The sequence below is a fragment of the Danio rerio genome, chromosome 7, assembly GCF_049306965.1.
Source record: "Danio rerio strain Tuebingen ecotype United States chromosome 7, GRCz12tu, whole genome shotgun sequence".
Lineage (NCBI taxonomy): Eukaryota > Metazoa > Chordata > Actinopteri > Cypriniformes > Danionidae > Danio > Danio rerio.
Genome location: NC_133182.1, coordinates 69,210,001 through 69,233,213, shown reverse-complemented (window position 1 = coordinate 69,233,213; position 23,213 = coordinate 69,210,001). Strand labels below are relative to the sequence as shown.

At 37.1% G+C, this 23,213-nt stretch overlaps 1 protein-coding gene across 10 annotated transcripts in view; it reads right to left on the bottom strand.

Moving 5' to 3' along the window:
- The window catches only part of pacsin3 (protein kinase C and casein kinase substrate in neurons 3), an 86,309-nt gene that overhangs the window by 30,304 nt on the left and 32,792 nt on the right, over positions 1–23,213 (bottom strand). For 9 of the 10 annotated variants that reach the window (XM_073906340.1, XM_005166593.4, XM_005166594.4 and 6 more), the window contains 5 exon segments: positions 17,802–17,901; positions 14,269–14,425; positions 8,697–8,932; positions 7,239–7,394; positions 3,795–3,970 (listed from right to left, as the gene is read on the bottom strand). In XM_073906340.1, coding sequence (XP_073762441.1) covers positions 3,795–3,970; positions 7,239–7,394; positions 8,697–8,932; positions 14,269–14,425; positions 17,802–17,855 — 779 coding nt within the window. In that variant the 5' untranslated portion in view covers positions 17,856–17,901. 10 annotated transcript variants of the gene reach the window in all.

The window sequence follows — 23,213 nt, the reverse complement described above, 5'->3', positions numbered from 1 at the left end:
ATAAGAACTTCGAAATGGTTAACATTCTTCAGTTTCCAGCTAAGAGACACATAAATGAGCAGAAACAAGAGCTTGAGGATATTGAAATGGCCCTTATAAATCAGGATTGACACTGTGTAAAGACAGATCTCTCCATTTGTATCACATCAGTTCTCATTGCACAACTCACATCTGTGCCTGTCTCTCAGTGGCTCCATTTCAAATTCGATTGAAGCTCCTAACAAGACAGACATTTAGGCACCATGACTGTTTAAGACAGGGGTTCCCAAACTTTTCAGCCCGCAACCCCCAAAATGACAAAGCCAGTGACTCGCGACCCCAATATCCACTGAGGTGGTTATAAATACAGAAATCTTGCATGCAATGGCGCGCTTACACCAATAGACCCAAGTCTATTCTGTTTAATTTTTTAATGTATCTCAGTGCTGTAAATGGGCCAGAAAGTTTAACCTATTGGTATTAAATCAATCTGCTGAATCTGACCCTGTTTCTGTGTCTTTAATATAATGTTAATATAATCTTGTTAAAAAATATAATGTGTCTTTAATATAATTACCCCAGGGGTTGCAATCTAATAGAACTAGTAACAACGGTATAAGCTACTATAGTAACTATATAATATATAGTAACTATAAACGACTATTTTTTTCTCTTCAGTAGGTTATTGATAAAATATGGTCATTCTTATGGTTTAATAATAATAAATATTAATAAATAAATATAGTGATTTTTGGAAATCACCAGGCGACCCCCCCCCCCCTTCTTCATTGTCCCGCGACACCTCGGAGGGGTCCCGACCCCCGATGAGAACCACTGGTTCAAGACATTAGAAACTGAGTTTGAAGATTTCTGTTATTTTTTTTTAAAGAAGTTAAAGCAATGTCATAAATGCACTGCAAAGATGGCAAAATATGAAGAGAAATGTTGACTAAATGCATTATTTCATTCTAAAAAGTACTGAAATCAATAAAAAAATAATTTGTTGCAATTTAAACACACATTTACCACAACTCTTAAGACTATTATTGCATTATCAGCTCAAGCTATTACTGCTAAGAGGGATGCAACGATTGTAGATTTTGGTCGTGCAATTATAGTTATTGGTCGTGCAACTATTATTATGCATTCACTAATATCAAAGCACTACTACTAGTAGCCTACTAGTTTAGAAAAATCACATGAAAACTCCTAATCATTATTTTTTCAGGGTTTTCACCTTTAATGGACAGCACAGTAGAGAGTATTGACAGGAAAGCGTGGGGAGCAGAGAGAGGGGAAGGATCGGCATAGGACCTCAAGGCGGGAATTAAACTCGGGTCGCCGTGAGCATTGGAGTGAACGCGTCAACGCACTACCACTACGCCATTGTCGCAGACAACTCCTAATATTTTAACGGGTATGTATTGAATCCATTTCTCTTTGGACTTAAAAATAAGTGAAACAAGTTTTGAACATTTAAACATAATTAATAATTTTACACTGAAAACAAATGAAAGAATAATGAATAAATAATTTATATTTATATAAATAAATAAATACATATTAGTTCAAGTATTTCTATTTTAAAGAGAACAAATGTAGGTCAAAGGCTTCTGAAAATCTGTCTGAAAGACACTTTTGATCAACTGTATTACAAAATTGATTGGTATTTTCATTTTGTATTTTTTTCCTTTTTGGACCAGAGTAGAATTGTGTATCTTCCATACAAAGTATGAATCTGATCAGTCAGTTCTTGTCACGTGACTTGCGATGTGCTCAGGGCATACTAAATACTTTAAATATTTTCGCTTAAATACGTCTGGAAAGCATAAGTGCGTCGCACATAATTTGCATGTGCAAGCTGCACGCCTCCATTGGAAATAATAAACTTGTGCAGGCAAAAAACACGATATGTAAACAGCCGTTAGTTAATAGCATCAACCATAGTTAACCCACTGTGTGTGCGAATTAGCCTCGGTGTACAAGCTTGGAACTTTAAACTAGCGCACAGTTGGCATCATTTTGTTTAGATGCAGCAGTTTTGCTGTCTCTACGCAGTGTTGAGAAGCATTTACAATTTATTAATCATAATGAATTAAAGTGCTGTTAATAGTGAAATTGTTAATCATTACATCCCTAATTGCTAACAAACTAGACCTTACGGAGAATACGCAGCATTAGCAATCTGTAATATTAATAGTCTAAAAAAACATAATTGCTGACGTGCACGCTGACTTCATCGGTCATATTCTCACTCCCCACTCATCACATATTGGCAGTTCAGATTGGTCAGGATCACTTGGCATTAATTAACGTACAGGGTAACAACTTTAGAGTCATTTTTTGGCCATGAATAGTATTTATTGCTTTCAATGAAAAACCTCAGGTGTCAATACACAATTGCTTTAGGGATTCACAGGGATTTGACTTCTTCAGCTTTGATTGTGAAAGGGTATGGCCGCTTATGTCTCATCACCAACTGTTTCATGGTGAAATTGTGGGTTTTATGATGGCTGCGTTCCTGGAGCAGATAATTTTCAGTGATTAATGCCAAAGTATCATAGTGTTCTTCATAGACATCTGATGCTTTCAGAAGGGGATATAACCAGTTGTTTGTACTAGCCTCATGCCATATTTCACAATATATAATAGTAGGGCAGTGCCCACAATACAATAATCATAATACTTGTGCTACGATACGATATTGCTGCGGATCTGGCAATATCGTTAAATCAAATGCAACATAAAATGGCAATACCTATTTTAACTAAAAGAGAAACTTTTCTTAGCTTGTTTATCTTACTTCAATTGTATTGGAGCAGTGCAAAATGAGATTGTTAAGCAGACAATCTGACCAACATTTTGATGAAAAACTCTAATCCAGTGTTTTTCAACAACGATCCTGGAGGACCACCAGCTCTGCACATTTTCCATGTCTCCTTAACCAAACACACAAAGACTACAAGACCTGTAATGGGTCTGACAGACAAAGGAGACATCCAAAACACGCATACTTGGTGGTCCTCCAGGAACATGGTTGAGAAACACTGCTCTAATCAATGTTGTTAGGACGTTTCTGTCAAGCAGCCATCTTTATTTTACTAACTTGCTGCACACTGAAGGTAACCCATCACATCAGAGAGAAAAAAAACTAAGTTCAACACCACCATCTAGTACAGGGGTGTCCACACTTGGTGGGCCACAGGGCAGTGTCCTGGAGAGTTTAGCTCCAACCCTAATCAAACACACCTGAATCATCTAATCAAGCTCTTGCTAGATATACTAGAAACTTCCTTGTACGTGTGTTGAAGCAAGTTGGAGCTAAACTCAGCAGGACCCCGGCTCTCCAGGACATCCAACCAAATAGTATAATAAAACATTGACAATGTAATGATATGGACGTCAGTGTGTAAAAATAATATTATAGTGGAAAACATTCCAACAATATGGTGTATAGATATTTTCCACAACCCTAGCTAATTACAAAGAGCAATTTATTTTTTGGGATAGAGGTGAGCTTGGGAGCTAAAAACATATTGGTAAATAGTAAACAAATTTCATTTTCATTAAGAAATGGATAGATTGGTTGGCTGGACAAAGGAAAATAAAGACCTGTTAAAAAGTACTTAAATTCACTGAAACATGGCATCTTAGATCTTAAGACTTTAAGGCCTACAATTTAGTTTTAGAAATGTAAGACTTTAAGACCCTGTGGACCCTGTACTGCCAACATAAAAGTTTAAAATCAAGAATGCAATTATAGAAAATAAGTGTCTAGTTAGACGGTGAAGCATTGGCATAGCAAAGGGATTTACCTGTCATTGCTGGAGAGGTCCATGTGCTGGTGTATGTCCAGTAAAACTTCTTTAAAAAAGCACAGCCTGTTCTTTTCTGCCTCCTGGGTGATTTCAAACACTTGCTCCATGTCCTCCATGTAGCGTGGGTTACATCGATTCAGCTCATCCAGGGCTCTCTCATAACGCTCCTTAGCCTGAGGACAAGCATTCAAGCTCAAGTTCATGGGACAGAGTCATGGGACACAGTTTAGAAGGTCAAAACCCAAGATGAGAATTTCCTGTTAGCGTACTCAGAATATATCTAATGGAGTAATGCAAATTCACAATGTCTGCATGGAGAGCAGATGAAATTTAAAGAACACGTTTTATCACTTTCTCGACTTGGAAATCACTTTAGATCAAAGCATATGCTAATTGTGACCAATCTGAATTTCATGACCATCTCAAAGGCAGATAACATTCCTGAATTTTTATAAGCAGATGAAAACCATGTATAGTTAGGACAGTGCAATACAACAATATATGCCATATTGACAAAAAGTGTCTATAGTTTCATATTATACTCTGTATTTTTATGTAATGTATTTACAGTAATTTCTTTTCATAATTTATAGAAGCACAATATTACACACCATTACAGGGATGCAGACAGACATTAATAACTATCGTGAAAGCACAATGTATAAATTTAGCATTTTATTTATCTGTTTTTTTATGTTTGACATGTAATCGTTACTTTTTGAAAGTGCTTTATATTTAATCAAAGGTGCAGTGTGCAAGTTTGACATCCAGTGGATGAACTAGGTATTGCATTCCTGGTTCAAAACACATTTTTACTCTGCCCTTCCTGTGACGGCTCCACACACGCACAGGTTGCCAAACTGACGACACCAACAGGAGCGAGCCTGACTATCAAGCCCAAAGGCTGATTTTAAACATGTTCTAACGTTCTATATATTCTATATATATATATATATACACACACAGTTTACTATAGAAAAGGTATAAGTATACGATGATAATTATTATTAGTTCATGATAGTTACTAATGATACTACATTATGTAGTGTAATTCATTAATGAAGAGTTGTAAATATATATACAACATAATGCTCATTCCTAAATATTTTCCTTTACTATAAATTACTATAGTATTTTAAATGTGTAACACCTGATTTTATTGGATTTTTTGTTTTTGCTGTTATTTACTAAAATGTGTTTCTGTTTAGTACAGCTTATTATTATTTACAGTAAATAATTGAACTGAACAATTCTGCCTTATGTTTCATTGACAGTTTTATTGATCTCTAAGATATGATTGACTTGGATTTAAGCTGCTTCAATTTAAAAGTGAAAATTGCAAAAACTGCTTCGATGTAGCTAAGCTACTTTTGCCAAGTAGCTTTTAGCTCAGCTTGCTAGATTTCCTACAGAGTAGCTTTTAGCGTAGCTTTTAGCGTAGTTAAGCACTACATTTTTCAAGTAGCTTGCCCAACACTGAACACCTTTAATATTTATTTTATTTTACTACATTTTTAAATCAAACATTTGCACTGAAGCTCTAAATAAAGAAATAAGGTCACATATGATGGAGTAAATTAAAAGATGTAAAACAAAAATAGTCCTATTAATGATTAATAAACTATTAACTGTTTGAATTTACAGAAATAGTATCATATTGAGATATATCTCTTATCAGGATTTGAGATGTTTGATTTTTGTCATGTTGCCCAGTGATTTAGTTACAACTTTAAAGAGCCCATATTATGGGTTTTTGAAAATTCCCCTCCATGTAGTGTGTAACACAGCTCTAAGTGAAGTGAAGTATCCAGCTAAGGCTTAAATCTGTTAGTGTACAGTGTTTAAAACGGTTGATTCATCTATAAAAGAGTCGACTCAAAGTGCTTCAAACGAGTCGCCTTGATACTGATTCATTAGGTGTTTCGCCATGACGTACGAACGAAACCAAGTTATTCACGTGCACGCGCAAACCCGGGAGATTTCAAACCTGAGGCCCCGCCCTCTGACGCAGAAACCCAGAGACACACACACACACACACACACACACAAACATGCCGGTCGATTGAAGTCACACTGCAGATGAATATATTGAGTCTCTACCCAAACATGAAACCTCAGCATTATAACCAAGCAGTTGGAAACTGCTGGAAACTTCTGGAAACTACATGCTAACGTTACAAAGAATACTTCATCTGCGTTTGTTAAAGGAAGGATTAGTAAAGAGTAACTTACTGATGGACGTCAGGATGGATTTTTCTTCCTCCATTTCTCAAGTGTAAGTACGTGCGATTAAAGTTGCCTCGTTGACTCTTAGCTTGCAAATGTATTTAGTTGTGATTTGTTACTTGTAACCGCGTGTACTGTATCAGGTTAACTGGCTATATTCTCTTATCGCGTGCAAAGTCACGTTAAAAACGCGACGCGTGCTGCTTTGTTAACGGAGCTCCGTTGACGAGGAGTAGTGTGTGTGTCTGTGTGTGCGTGTGCGCGCGCTGTCGTCCGGAGTTGTGCGTGTTTGTGTGTGTGTGTGTTTGTGTGTGTGCGCGCGCGTTGTCGTCCGGAGCAGGGTTAAGTGTGTGTGTGTGTTTGTGCAATGTGTGTGTGTGTGTGTGTGTGTCTGTGAAAAGAGCAGAGTGAGAAGCTAGGAGATCTCCTCAACAGTTTTTGGAGTTTTTGCTCAATAAAATAGTTAGTCGTCTGTATTTTCAAGTCCATAGTCTGTATTTACATTGACCCACTGGCAGCTAAACTCCACGCCTACACTATCGAGCGTGTATGAACTGTGATTACTTTTATATTGCTGATTAGCTGTTTGGCATTTTACTCTCTGACTGAAGGCAGTCGACCAATCGCAACAGACTGTCATTGGTCCAATCAGCGCAGATTAGCTTCGCGCTAAGGAGGGGTTTGGGAACAAATGAATCACTGGACGATTCATACAGGAGTCGCTGGGATAATTAGGTAAAAATAAATGCAGATTATAAGACCATGAAAGTGTTTTTTGACCTTGCATGCATATTAAACTGTTGTCGGAGACCCTTACAACCAAGATATGACCCTATTTCATGTATAATATGGGCTCTTTAAACTGCAGGCATAAAGTAAAATTTTGTGAATGAAACTACACATTCAACAACATGGAATTCACACCCATAATAGAGCATTGTCAAAGCAAGCCCAAAAACATCATCACTGCAGTCTTACCACTAGCATAAGCACCACACAAGCCTTATCTTGTCTAGGTTTATGGACATTCTGTCAGTTTAGTCTGCACCCATCTCATTCCACCCAAACATGAACACTTGTTGATAATCTCTCGATACAGTAATTAGTGACTTAATGGAAAATCCTCAAAAAAAAAACAAAAAAACAAACACACTAAAATGACTAATCCTAGATAATCCAAGATAACTGTTGTGTGTGCACTTTTTCTCATGATACCTTCTCTGCCTCTTGGGTACATTTCTCTAGGCGATCTGTGAACTTGCGGACCTCATCTTGGGATTTGGTGGGGTCAGCCTTGGCATGAGTTTCACGGGTCAATGCAGTGCGTTCTTCCTTCCGTGCGCTATGATAACCTTTTTTGGTAGACTCCACCTACAGCAGAAACAATATTTACACAACTGCACTATTTGCTCATCATTGCTAAATGCTGTGGTATTTTGTGAAATGCACTATACAGTCACTAAATATGTTAAAATAAATAGTAAAAAATGTATAATAAAATAAAAAACAAAGCAAAAAATAAATTAATAATAATAGTAATAATGATAATGATAATGATAATAATAATAATAAAACTAATAATAATAATAATAATATACAATAAGTAAATAAAATTAGTTGAACCAAAACCTGCAGTGAGGCCAGGACTTCTAGACTTAATCTGAATCTCTTTCATATGATTATCAAAGACTAGAAATGAGATGAAAAGGGGAAAAAATCATATAAGAAAAATATATATATTTCACTAATAATCCTGTCACCATCTGTTTGTCATATGCAAATGTCTCTAACTAAAAAGTAAAATAAATACAAAAATTTATTAATTAAAAAAGTAAAAATAAATAAATTAAATAATACAAAAGAAATAAAAAAATAAAGAAATAAAAAAGTAAAATAAAGAAATAAAGAAAAATAAATAAAAAGTTAAATAAATTAATGAATAAATAAATAAATAAATAAATAAATAAATAAATAGAAAGTTAAATAAATAAAGTTATAATAATAAAAAATATAAATAAAATAAACAAATACATAAAACTTAAATAGAATAATTAATGAATTAAAAAGTAAAATAAATCATTTAAAAAGCAAAATAACAAATAAAAAGTAAAATAAATTAATTAAAAAGTCAAATAAGTAAATAAAATAAGTAAAAGTAAAATGAATTAATGAATTAAAATGTTAAATAAATAAAAAGTATAATAAATATGAGTAAAATAAATGAATAAAAAAGTACAATTAATTATTAATTAAAAAGTTAAATAAAAATAATGCATTCAAAAGTAAAATAATTAAATAAATAAAAAGTAAAATTAATTAATAAATTAATTAAGTTAAATAAATTAATTAATAAAATTAATTAATCAAAAAAGTTTAATAATTTAATAAAAATGTAAAATAAAAACATTTATTAATTAAAAATTTAAACGAAAAAAATAAAATAAATGAAATTCAAATAAATAAATAAAAAAGTAAAATAAATAAATTAAATGAGTAAAATATAAAATTATAAAATATATAAATAAATATATATATATGCATTTTCTATTACTTTTGTGAAAAGAAAAGAAGACATACCATTTCATTACATTACAAATCAATTAATAATTAAAAATTCTTTACTTTTTTAAATTAACACCAATGGCTTAGTATTCAGACCATGAGCAGACATACTTCTTTAAGTTTTCGAACCCAGGGTTTCTGGGCTTTGCGGAAACCTTCATCAGCATCTTTGGTCTCCCGGAATCCACCAATCATCTGCTTGTGGAAAGCATCCTTCTGCCAGTTTCTAATCTTCTCGCTGTCCTCAATGACTAGATTCTCTTTGAGCTCCATGTGGATCTCACTTAACCTGTCTGCCGCATTCATGAAAGCATGCCAGGCCTTTTCCAAAGTCCCGTACTGTGAGCCTGAAGCACAAACATCACAATTTGACTTTATCCATGAGCTCATAACACCGCATAGCTGCTTGTTAGTTCAAATCCATAAAAAAAGCACCCACAATTGTGTGATATTCCACAAGATTAAATTGTTGCCTCTTTTTTAATAACTGTAGGTCAATGCATTTGGCCCTTTTCGGTCACATGGTCTGGTTAGGGAATATGTAGCCAGCCCGAGGCTCAAACTGGGAGGTAATCCACTCATATCCATGACTTTCATAAGGTCAGTGCAATAATATGTGGATTTATTTACGCAGCATACGATCGTAGTATATTAAAATCCATTATATAGAATTCACTGAGTTTACTGTTATTTTAAAAGTGCCAAAACACATCCATGGTGGTGTAGTCAATATCCAGTAGATCTACATCACTTGCTATAATAATAATGCAGGTGTCAACTAAAGTGAATATCACAGACTAGAGCTGCACAATTAATCGTTAAAAGATCGCGATCTCGATTCGAAACCTTGGACGATCTTAATCCAGCATTTCTACGATTCTGTCAATCATATTTTCAAGTTCAGGAGAGAAGAAAAGGCGGCTGCACGAGTCTTTTCATTGTTTCACACACGTTGCTCAGTGACATTGACACCTCCAAATGATGTTGAATGAGCCACATACTGTATTCATAAGGTTAATTCGCCTAAAAATGTCATTTTTGTCTAAACATGATGTTTTCGTGATCGGGAAATCACACGTGACGTGACATGAGCTGCTGGGCTGCGTCCAAAACCGCATACTTCCATACTTTATAGTAGGCTAAAACCAGTATGTGAACCGAGTAGTATGTCCAAATTCATAGAATTCGAAAATCAGTAGGCGAGAAGTACCTGGATGACTTACTACTTCCGGCAAGGTTCTGAAGTGCGCATCCCATGCATGCTGCGCTATCCCATAATGCCACGTGAGAGAATTCATGAATGGGACTCAAGCGACGCAACTGACGCAGGTAGGTCAAGTGACCATGACAAAATGGCGGATGTAGTACATCCGAATTCCATTCATACTTTTCACATTCATACTGTATAGAACGCACTTTTCTAATGGCCGAGTAGTACGTTTAAATTCAAATGCAGTACCTACTTAGTAGGCGGTTTCGGACGCAGCACGTGAGCTGTTTTTACAGAGAGGGCGCGCGCTCTACTTAATGATAGACGCGCGCGCGTCTACTTTAGTGAACAGAACCTGCATATGTTGTGAGTAACAGGTAATACAGTTGTAAATAATATTCTGTTTGTGGCACAGAGTGATCATTTGGGAGCCGCGCACGAAGTATGAACAAGTACTTAGCAATCAAAATGAAACCGAAAGTGTGCACTTCATTTAAATGATCATATCGCATTTTAGAGTTATGATTATGACAAGCATTTGATATGTTTTTTCTTCATAGCAAACACACAGTTGTGCATGAAAATAAATTTTTACAATGTCAGTATAACTACTCTACCCTATATATTGTTGAATATAATCTGATAATAGCAAATGTCTGATTTTACCAGTGAATTAAAATGTCTAATATAACAGATTGCAAGCATATATCTCAAACATAATAATTCAACATCAGAAATATTATAAGTAGAATAGAATTATTTATAGAAACCAGTAGACCTACACATAATATTATTATCGATGTTGTGCCATATGTTTGTTTGTACCATACCTTTATTTTACATCTACAGAATTGTGAGAGAATTGTGATCTTTATTTTAAGCAAAAATAAATAAATCGCGATTCTCATTTTAGCCAGAATCATGCAGCTCTATCACAGACACAACATAAAACGTACTTGGATCAGATATCGGTTCGATACTGCATATTTTTGCTGCATTGGGTATCGGCCAGCTGGTACCGATCCAAATCAGATCTTGCTCGTGCGCTATATTCTGTGTTTATAAGCCAACAAAGGCTATGATATAGCGCATTATATGTAGGCCCACATGGAATCTGTGCACGCAGAATTCCACAGATTTTTAGCCCATCATTGATTCTGTTTATTTACTTGTGTAAATGTGTGTACATTTAAATTGATTCAGTTTTTTAAAAAAAATTCGTGAAGTTTTACAAACTAATTTTAAGAGGAGCACGTGATATGATTGACTGCAGCTGGCCACTCATCTACACGCATTAGCTAGCCAATCAGATTGATCCAAACTCACTACAGGTAGCCTAGTTAAAACTACTCCCTTATCTTCGTTTTGCTGAATAAACCCCCCATCCACCCCTTCTCCCCCTTTCCTCCTTTACCAGGGGGAGCTCTCGAGAACCACCTGATCTCGTACTCCCCTCACATGCTCTATGGACCAGGCGGGAGCCCTGGGCTCAACTATCTCCGAGCTCAGGGTTCTCTCCCGGGACAGCATGACAAACCTGCTAACTTGCTTACAGTTGTCAAACAATATCGAAGTGTGAACTCTTGAAAGTATAATTATTGACTAATATGAAAATATTCATATAATTTATTTACAATACAGCTTGTGAAAATAAGATTTTCACAATATTTTTAGTAGATATATTAAATAGAAGACTTGATTTGTTTACCAAATAAAATTGGATTTGCATTGTAAACATTAAGTACAAGTTAAAAAGGTATTACTTTTTAGTTCATATATTGAGATTTTAGTTATGATACACCCAAAATCATTCCGCATCAATTCGCAGATTTTTAACAAAAAGCTCTGAGTTTGATGACACAATCCATGCGACAATTCAAATGACCGCAGGGAAATGCCATAACAGTTTTTTCTTCCTGGTTGTATTATTAAGGCCGGTTGTGTGCAAAATTGCTGCAACAGATTGTTTGTGTTTGCTGTGAGGAATCATTTCAGAACGCGAGATAGTGAAATTGTCACATGTTTTCTTCCGTTTTTGGTGCGTCTTCATTGTCGTTCAGTCTGACTTTATGATAGCTGAGAACTTACAGTGTGACATGAGAGCCATGCTTATGCAGTCTGACATGCTACAATCATTCAGGATTATTAAAAAAGAAAATAAGTGTGTATATGAAATGCAGGCCTTTATTTTAGTCTGCGTCAAACCTGCAGGAAAATTTCAGGCTTTGCTAAAAGGCTGAATATTTTACGAACAATTAGGGTCAATAGTGTTAGTCTTTACAGATTTCCAAAAAAAAATCTTAATATAAAAAAAAATTGAAAAAAACATAAGCTGGACTTCAACAGATCATATCAATGTCATATTGAATGCTCAAATAATGTAGCCTAGTTTACAGCAAGGATCTTGTTTTTAGATTGTGTCATCTGTCATATACAGTAGGCCTATAAGTCTGTTATTTTTACAAAAGAAGATAAATTACTTGAGTTCATCACCAGGGGCCTCATGTACGAAGACTTGCGTGGAAATCTTACTAAAACATTGCGTACGCACAAAGCTGTAAATGTGCGTACGCAGAAAAAATTTCAGATGTATGAAACACTGCGTACGCCGAATCTCACGCATATTCTTTTGTACATCTGAATAAACGTGAAACTGAGCGCAACATGCACGAGCACAAAACCCCTCCCTGCCTCCTCCCCCGTATGAATATGCTAATGACTATGCTAATGGAAAAACCCAACGAAAAAGCAATGGCAAAAGCAAGCAAAAAGAGAAACTTTGAACAGAATGTGAATTGGAGGTGCTTTCAGAGGTAGACCGGAGAAAAGCGGTGTTATTTGCAAGTTTGTTCTCCGGAATTAACAATAAAAGAAATAAATAGAGCGGGAGAGTTTAGCTGATGCGGTTAACACAGTTGGGTCTGAACATCGCACTGAGTGCATTGAAAAAAGAAATATTGTGGTTTATATCTGTAAAATGTTGCAGGATGGTTAACAGTCACAGTGGCGCTACTCGTAAGACCCATGTGTTCAGGAATTGATACGTTCGAGCATGAACTCGGCTCGAATCCAGCGTCTGAAGAACTCTCTTGTTTTTTCCCCGCTACATATCAGATTTTGTCAACTATTTATCACGAGAAAGACAAGTAGGAATCATTAATAAGTTCATATCAATAAGCATCATATTTTATTTGCACATTTATTGAATGGAAATGTTTCTGATTCACGCATGCAAATTCATCTTCAGATAGGTATTTAAGATTTCCATACCATACAGTTGACCAGCTAAACATTAAAGCACAATTTGCAGCGGTCGCCTGTTTTCCCAATGTAATCTGAGCGATCTACTGCACGCACATTGCTATAAAGACACTATCTGAAGATGAATTTGCATGCGTGAATCAGAAACATTTCCATTCAATAAATGTGCAAATAAAATATGATGCACAAACTTATTAATGATTCCTACTAGTCTTTCTCGTGATAAATAGTAGGCAAAATCTGATATGTAGCGGGGGGAAAAAAGAAGAAAGAGTTCATCAGACACTGGATTCGAGCCGAGTTCATGCTCGAACGTGTCAAAACATGTTCACATGTGTCTTACGAGCGCGCCACTGAGACTGTTCAGGGTGCAGCAACATTTTACAGATATAATAATATTGAATGGAAATGTTACTGATTCACGCATGCAAATTCATCTTCAGATAGTGTCTTTATAGCAATGTGCGTGCGGTAGATCGCTCAGATTACATTGGGAAAACAGGCGACCGTTGCAAATTGTGCTTTAATGTTTAGCTGGTCAACTGTATGGTATGGAAACCTTATATACCTGCTGAACCCGCCTCATACAACTGCCATTGCAAGGCTCAGACACTTTGTAGAGAGCAATTTAACACAACTGCCTCTAGGAGTCGCCAATGGAAATAAAACAGACACGCACAAAAAATGTGCGTACGCCTGCCAGAAAGCTGCAGTGAAGTTGCGCACATTCCCACGTTCAGTTCATTGTTAGTAAATCCAAACGTGAGCGATTCTGAGCGTGAAACCTGGCGTACGCAAAGTTTTTGTGCGTACGCAGCGTTGATACACGAGGCCCCAGAACTATAGAAATTGTATTATGTTTAAAAAACGGCACAGTATCGGGATTGGATCTATATATTGGTCGATCCTTAGAATTTTGGTATAAGGATCAGATCAGTTCCAAAAAATGGTATCAATGCATTCCTATAAATAATACAGTGCAAATGAACACGCACATGCAGGTATGTAAAAAAAAAGTCAGTATAGAGTTGCATGTCTTCGCTAAACTTAGATGTTACATCATGACTATTAATGGTGGGAACTAATAGGGGAAATAAAAGTTGAGCAGTTTATAATTTTTTGACAGGGGCACTTATCAGCTCATCATAATAGAATGTGTAAATATAGAGGGCGGGATGGGTCTGCCTAAAGAGGGTGACCTTTGAGACTCACCTTTCTCCACAATGCCTCTCCATTTCCTAGCCCAGTCGCTCAGCTGCTGGGAATAGCCCTTCTCAATCTTGGCCCGCTCCTGGAAGCAGCTGACCAGCTCGTTGCAAAGTTTGTAGCCGTCGTCAATGCGCTTAACCGTCCTCTTGTAGTTTCCAGGCTGCCAAATGAATGCCATGTCAGAGAGTTGATGTTACACACAGAATTTGAATATTTGGTATCTATGGTTCTGGTTCTCACTGAGTCGGTGATCTATCTTGCTTTGCATAAAAAGCTTGGACTAGTCTTACAAGTTAGTCCATACTAATTCTTTCTTTAAGAATTGTCATAACTTTAGAAATTAGTTAACAAGTATAATTTGAAATAATTTGAGCAAATGGCAAACTGCTACTTCAGACTACATTTACATACATATACTACGGACAATTTAGCCAACCCAATTCACCTATATTACATGTCACTGGACATGTGGGGAAAACCGGAGCACCCGGAGGAAACACGGGGAGAACATGCAAATTCCACACAAAAACGCCAACTGACCCAGCTGAGGATCGAACCAGTGACCTTCTTGCTGTGAGGTAAATGAGCTACCCCACTGCGCCACTGTGCAGTGCACCCTTGATTCATATACACAGAACCACACTTTTGCTATATCATCATAAAGATAATCAAGTTTAAATAAACACTATAAATGAGGGGGACTTCTCAATTCCCGGAGCTGAATGCAGACACAGTGGATAGCACTGCAGCAGGTCTCTTGCCCTGTCTATTCGAACCATTAGCCCTGCCAGTAATCTGGAAGATTTTAAACATAGATTAACACAGCAGCACAGATATAGGGGATGTGTCTGAGTAGTAACAAATTCAACTGATAAAAGACAAAGTCCGCCATTCTCCAATTCTCATACAGCTCTCTCGACAAAGATGCTTGCTGCAAACCAACAGCTTTGCTGTATTGGGCCTGACAGAAGCACAGAGAAAAACATGCAACAAACCCCATAGATCATGCAAACAAACACATGCGACCCATGTTGTGCGCGGTCTCACCCTGTCCTTGGGTATTACAGCTTGGCAGGTCTGCATTGCCTTCGGAAAGCACGTACTCTAATAAATAATTAAGAAGCAGGGTCTTCTCATAGAATAAGAAAACTCTGCTATGAATAATAATTAGAAACCGATGCATCATCACCAGGCATGGGACAATAACCGGTTTAAAGGTATTTGTTCCTAAGATATTTGTAAGATTTGTTGTTGTTTTTTAAGACAACTTAATTGAGTTTATTTCAGTCCATAATTCAGGAAACATCTGAAAAAACAAATATAAACCAACATCCATTCTGCTGTAGAGCTGAACAGTGAAATGGCTTACTTTATTTCCAAAGAAAATAAAGATATCCAAAGATGCCTTTTCAAGTTGAAACGAAATCTGTTTTTGAAAGTAATTAAGACAGCAAAAGTCATTTAATGTTTGCTGACATTTATCGTTTCAAAAATATTTCAAATGTTAAAAAATATATATACCATGTTGAATGGGGAATTAAAAATTTTTTTTTTTACCCAGACATGATATTTTTACTCAAGGTTATCATACCGTCAGAATCTTCTACCAGCCCATGTCTAATCATTATTCCACTAGCAGATTCACACTATGGGCCTACTGACACTATGCTATGCGAACTGTGCCCAGGCCCATTTCCCGGATCGTTTGAGAAATTCGAGTGCGCTGAATCGGGCTCAGGCACGGTTCACTTGGCCGGCCCTGGCCCGGTTGGAAGAGGTGGGCCTGAGTACGGTTTACTTGGCGCAGTACGTTTGTAGTGTGAATGCAAAACATGCCAAAGCCTGAAACTGAAAGCGAGACGTGACTTTAAGGGACTGTTTCATATGGATTTAGTAATCATTCTTACTGTTCAGTGAACGCAAACTGCCGTAGATTATTAGACAGCTGCGCACCTTTAGCAAACCTTCTCATTCCTGCAGCACGAGGGCTTTATGATCGTTTATGAGCGCCAAAAGTGCCGAATCTGTTCGGCGAAATATCTGACTGCGTATCACCACATCCCTAAGGACTGTTTGGCGAAATATTTGACTGCATGTCACTGCATATCAAACGACTGAAACGATAGGACCAGAGAAATCTCCACTGTGCTGAGCGAAAGTGCTTACTGAACAGTGCAGCATCGATGACGCAAGTGTGCCCAGGCCTGATTGTAGTGTGAGTGCGGAACGTAGGGGAAGACGGAAGGGGGGACAAGGGTGCTTTGGCCCAGTTCGAGGCAACTGTACATAGTGTGAGTACGGCCTAAGTCACCGATTTTGATCCCGCCCCAAAAACTTTTTTAAAACCCAGCAGATGAAATTAATTGCCAAAAGCTCAAAATTCTCCAGTTTTCCCCACAATTAAAGCTGACAGGTGCTAAAGTTGTCTAAACTGATGCTCAACATAAGATGTATGCCTTTTTAAATCATGTCCAATCAACTGAATTTACCACAGGCGAACTCCAATTAAGCTGCTGAAACATCAAGAATGATCAGTGGACAGAATGTAGCCAATCTTAATTTACAACAAAGGCTGTGACTACTTCTGTGCATGCGATTTTTCAGGTTTTTTATTTTTTAATATTTTTTATTTGTTCACATTGTCATTATGGGGTATTGCGTTTAAAATTAAGAAGAAACAAATGTATTTAATCCATTTTGGAATAAGGCTGTAACATAAAAACGTGGAAAAAGTGAAGCGCTATGAATACTTTCCGGATGCACTGTGTACCTGTATAGTTTAGCAGCATTCAGACTTCATTCCACCAGGAAATACCACAAAGTGAAAGTGTGTACTCCCATGGTGTGTTTTTGTTTAGTATCGCAAAGCGCGATATACTCATACTTGCCAGCTTGTTAAATCGATTGTCGTAATTATCATAGACCAAATGCACACCCCTTACATTTAGTATCACTTTTCTTCTGTATCCTAGTAGCAGAACATTTATATTTTTATGCATTTGGTAAAAGTGATTTAAATTGCATTGAATGCAAAAAAAAGTTTAGCTCTTGCTTCCCCTGGGAATTAAACACACAACCTTGGTGTGGCTAAAGCCATGCTCTACTATTTGGGTTATAGGGCAGCTTGTACAAGTTAGATACATTGAGATTTAACAAAAACAATATGCGCAGCCCAGGTTAAGCAAGCAAAATATCTTACATACTGGCACATGCAAGTCTATTATCACCTAAATCAGCGTCTACTACAGCAACAACAATACAAAATGCAGTCTTCCCTTTCACTTTACACTCCAAGAGCTCCTAATATTTGTTAATTTTCTCCAAGGCAAGCATAGACCTGACTAGGTATGCTTGAAGAAAGAGTGGAGAAAGGGTAATTCTACTAACAACCCACAACCTCTCAGAGAGCTTATGGAAATGTCAGATCTACATGGATCTTTTCTCACAAAGTCTCGATCTCGCTGGCCTGATGCCACAGTATACAGTCCACTCTGCCAGGAAGATCTGTGTGTGCATTTGCGGTTGTGGATACTTACCTCCCAGAAGCTGTCCCAACTCCCAACGTCCTGCAGATCACCGTTGGAAGACATTTTGGGGTCGCCCTTGCAGCACGGAATGATGGCGGCTGTCGTCAAACTGTGAAGAACAAGACGCGAGACCAAATATTAGGCAACCGTAAATAGCAACAGCAACAACTTCATGAGGTAGCTGTCTTGCCACAAAAGAAACTAGTTCATCCAGTCTCTGCTCTACATGGCACATGCCCTCAAGTTCAAACTTTGAAAAAGAACCAAGCATAGGCAAATCATCCAGAATATATTCCATAGACTTTTCAATGTGGTCTTGCCAGCAACCCCTCGTGACCCTGCACTTCTTGGCCTGTACAGTTAAGACATCTGCCCAGAAACAATAATCCTGTATTCCCATATGAAAAAGAAGCCAGCGTAGGCCAGTCTCACCTCTGAGCGGCTTTGCATCTGCCTAAGGCAACCAAGGTGAGGCAGAAGCTTCTCTGCAGTAAGGGTGGAGTCATAAATACAGAGAATGATGATGCCACCGTCAACCAGAACCTCCCACTAATTTGTTCCTGGTTGACTGTTGCGTTGAAGGAACGCCATAAAGGTGCACCAATGGTTCCATGAAGAACCTTCATCATGGAACTTTTATTATCATACTTTTGTCACCCATCATTTAGCATGGTAAGATCAAAAAAAAAAGTCAAAATTCCATTGAAAGTTTCTTAGTGGAATTCCTAGTTCATTCCTGACTTTCCATTTGGAACATGAACAATTTCCCAAAGCAACAGTAAATTTACTTTCCTAAGCAAAGGCAAAAATTTGCTGAGCAACAGAAAATGTGACCTGAAAAAATGTTTCCATATTAATATACTATTCCTTATTAATAAACTATTAATATTCCAATGACTGTTCTATTAAATTTGCAAAGCAGAAGTAAATGTGACGGTACCTCAAGAAAAATAGTAAAAGCTAAACTGGTGTTCCTCTATGACAGTTGTGAACATTAAGAGCAGGGGTCTCAAACTTTCATTGGCGGGGGGCCATATCAGTGACTGACAATTCATAGGAGGGCCGCTTTATCATTCATGCATACTAGGGGTGTCACGATTTCGATTTTTAATCGAAATCGATATAAATTTATGCTCAATTTCGATTTTCGAATCAAAAAATAGAATCGTCGATGCTGCCACGCCCCCATGTCACGTCAGCTTGGCTTGCCAAGCGGGAAAAAAACAGGCTTGTTGAAGTGCTTGTTAAACTGCAGAAGCAGGAGACCCGTCGACAGAACTTAAACCCTCTCCTCTTTCAATGAAGTCGCCTGTGTTTAAGCATTTTGGATTTCCAGTGAGTTATGTTGACAACGTTCGTGTTGTCGACAAAAAAAAACACAGTTTTGCAAACTCTGCTATGTACGTATTACGTACGGTTCGTCCGATAGACAACACCGGCATCGCGATCCTCCGCCTGCCCCCGTTGCAAATCCGCTCGCGAAAAGTACACACTCAGGCCCTGTTTACACTGTCTTTGTTTTTAAATGGCATTTTAGAACGACAACGATTTGACATCCACAGTGGCGTGTGGCATTTCTGAGCAGCCCTCCTTCCTCTCTACCTCTGAAAATGCACATCACGTGACAGACACAGACGCACATACTGTACAGCCTTGCGCTCGAGACAGCAGGTCCAGGCAGTCAGAGGACTGCTTCAATCTTTCACTCACTTGTACTTAGTCATTTTAGCGAACACCTCAGATACTGTTGGCTGGTTCCTGTTGGTTGTGCGTCTTTTTTACCGACGCCATTATAACGACACAGATCACTGCCTATTCACGAGTCACGCAGAAAAAGTGATTGACAGATGGTAATTATGTGTGTCTCTTGCCTTTATTCATTTACTGTATGATTTGTTTATGGGTAAAACAAAGACCATGCAGGTCAGGTAGTTTAAACGGTAGGCTATAAATAATTAATTGGTCATTAATTAATTAATTATTCATGATCGAAAATCGAATCGAATCTTGCCTTTAGAATCGAAAATGTAATCGAATCGAGGATTTGGAGGATCGTGACACCCTTAATGCATACGAATAAAGTGGAAGCCTGATGTTACTGATGCACTCAGACATTCTTCCCCAGAGTATCAAAGCCTTTTTGTTTCTTGTTGTAGATACTGAATGGGGATGTTTAAATTGCTATGAGAATACTACAATTTAATAATAGGCATAATAATATCAATAATTATTATGTCCCGATTAATTGTTGCTTAACGAAAAGCTTAACGAAAAGCGTAAGATAGCAGCATGTAGTTTGGGTGACTTTATTGACTTTACTAGCAATTGTTCTTCTCAATATCTTGCTTTTTTTGTTAAACTAAAACCAAGAGGAGAAACATGTATACATATTTACATTAACTTTAACATGTTCAATTCAGCCAGCAGTAAAACTTTACTAAAGCACATTTTTTATAAAATTTTTAATACGTATATGAGGAAAATCTATTAAATGAGGCCATTTGAATCGAATATTAGCTAAATGATCATAGTTACTTCGCCAGTATAACGTGAAAGCCACGAAGAGGTGTTTGTACAACACAATACAGGTGGTATAAAACTGATAATATCTATATGACCCTTGAATATTTACAATAGAGCTTTAGTAAAAATAGAGCACTTACGGACATATATTTCAACAGTTGAATCAGCCCTAGAAATAATGTGCATGTGCGTTACACTTCACTGCACGCTGAGAGAAACCGAAAGTAACAGTGAATATATAGAGCAGTACTTTAAATGTCCAGTAGGTGGCGGGTCAAAACCATAAGTGTATATGCGACTGCACAATAATAATAGTGATTCAAAAATATGTCTTGTTGGGCTGAATCTAGTTATATCTGATGTCAGTTGTGCGGCGCAAATGGCCCGCGGACCGGCAGTTTGAGACCCCTGATTTAGAGCAAGAGTAAATATGACTGCAGCTTATAAAAAATGTAAAAATGTAAACTGACATTCTTATGTTGTCTCTATTAGAACATTTGAAGGGAAAATAAGATTGGTCTTACAGCAATTGGCATGGGCGGAGGGGATGTGTCCCCACCAATATCCACCAAATACTGAAATGTCCCTACAAATAATTTAATTGATTTCAAAATAATGTTCCGTCAACTCTTAACTTACACGCGCACCATGTCAAGTTTGCTACGAGTTAACCATAATACTTCTAATCAAGGCTGTGCAATTAATTAAAATTCAGTTTTGACTTTGGCCTCCATGATTATGAAAAACAATAATCGGGATAAAACAGTTAAATTGCGGCACACACCTCTCTAAATTTCACTACATTCGTTCCTCCTAAAAGCCCAACTGTAGTGAAATCATGTTAAGAAAAGTTTGCAGCACGAGATGTGGTTGTTATTGTATTATTAGGTGTTTATTTTATATTATTAAGTCATTTATTCATGTTTTTAAAACCGCGAAACAGAATTTGGGCTGTTCAGTGCATGCACTATAGGGGATGCATGTCCCCACCAATGTCTAGAGTGAATTTACACCCTTGTCTTATAGTATCTTTAAAAAAAAAAAAAAAAAAACCTTACATTGACATTCCTATAGGAGCCGCAAAAATGCTCTTATCAGCAGTAAATGCGGTGACTGCAACTTGAATGTAACCGTTTACTGAAGATTCTCTTAATTTAAGATTCCAAAATGGTTATTCTATGCCGTTACTGTTAAAATCCCATTATATGAAAATTTTGTTTTTGAAAAGTGTGACAAGGCGATGCCGACTAAAATACAGTGGGGGAAATAAGCATTTAACGCGTCACCATTTTTTTCAGAAAACATATTTTTAAAGGTGCTGTTGACTTGAAATTTTCCCTGTATGCTGGTAACAACCAAATAAATACATATATGCAAAGAAAACATACCTAATTAGTTTACAAATTAAGTTATGCGTGATGAAATGAAATGACGCAGGAAAAAAAGGTATTGGAAAAATGAAGAAAGGGAGGTGTAGAAAGGCAGTGAAAGCCCAGACAGCAGCTGAAATCTGTCAATATTTCTTCAGCAACCCTCTGCCTTTCGTCATAGTAAATGAATATCAGCTGCTGTCTTATCAGTCTTGCTTCTACATTATCAGGATGATGAAGGTGAAACCAGGGTGGACATTTTAGCAAGACAATGATACAAAACACAGCCAAGGAAACTGTCATATGCTTTCAGAGAACGGAAATCAAGCTGCTCTAATGGCCCAGCCAACCCCCTGACTTGAATCCAATAGAAAATACAAATTGCAGATCAGATTTGATAGACGAGGCCCAAAAAACCATCAAGATTTTTACACACTGTTGAATTCTGTGGAAAAACTCACACCCGAGAAATGCATGTGATTTCATTCTCCATACGAGAGTCATCTTTAAACTGCCATCACCAAAATGCCTTTTGTATAAAGTACTAAATATGTTTCAGTAGTTCATTACCTGCTCCTTGTGTCATTCCACTGTTATAACACCTAACAAATTTTTCAGACTTGTTTTGTTAAATATTTATGTTTGTATTCTTTGGGGTTTTACCAAAATCTGCTCCAATTCCATGTCAACAGCTCCTTTAGAAATATTATTCCCAAGTAAAAACATGACGTGTTCAATACTCATTTCCCCCACTGTGTACCTGACGACATAAATTATCCATTTGCTATTGCTCATAGAGACATAGGGGACACTCTCAGACACTCATCATATTCCTAAAATAACCTGTTTATTAATGCATAAACTGCTTTGGCTATTTCTTAAACTAAATTTAGTCCAAACAAGTAGGCGTACACCTGATGAACCTTGTACGAGCTCTTCCTGTTCTTGTATACATTTAACACCACTTCTGGCCTCGAGGTCTAGTTGTATTGTTCGAGCCAAGGCCATATAGCTTCCTCAAACAGACACAACAAACAGGAGGAAGCAGTGGGATTGGCCTCGCAGAAGCATCTGCTTCCAATTCAAGCCAAACTGGCTAGGCTAATGGAAAATTAGCATCCTCAAGGGAGAGTTGGGAACCAGCATAGTAGTTAGAAGTGAAGAATACTTTCTGTGGACCCAATAGATTTAGCAATTTATTGAATGTCTTATTGAGCAAATTCTGTTTCAGAATAACATAATTGAACTATAAAATGATGCTAAGAGTAGCTTCTCATTTCTTATACAACCATGTTATCTATATATATATATATATATATATATATATATATATATATATATATATATATATATATGAAGACGCAAGTAAAACAGAGAAGGTAATGAGAAGTGTAGTAGTGAGCAGGAGTCACTGTTGTTGGTCAGCACCACCTAAAGGCTAATTTATACTTCTGCGTCAAGCGCACGCAAATGCTATGGCGCAGTCTACACGTTGACACATAGCCCTACGCCATGGCCACTGGCATCA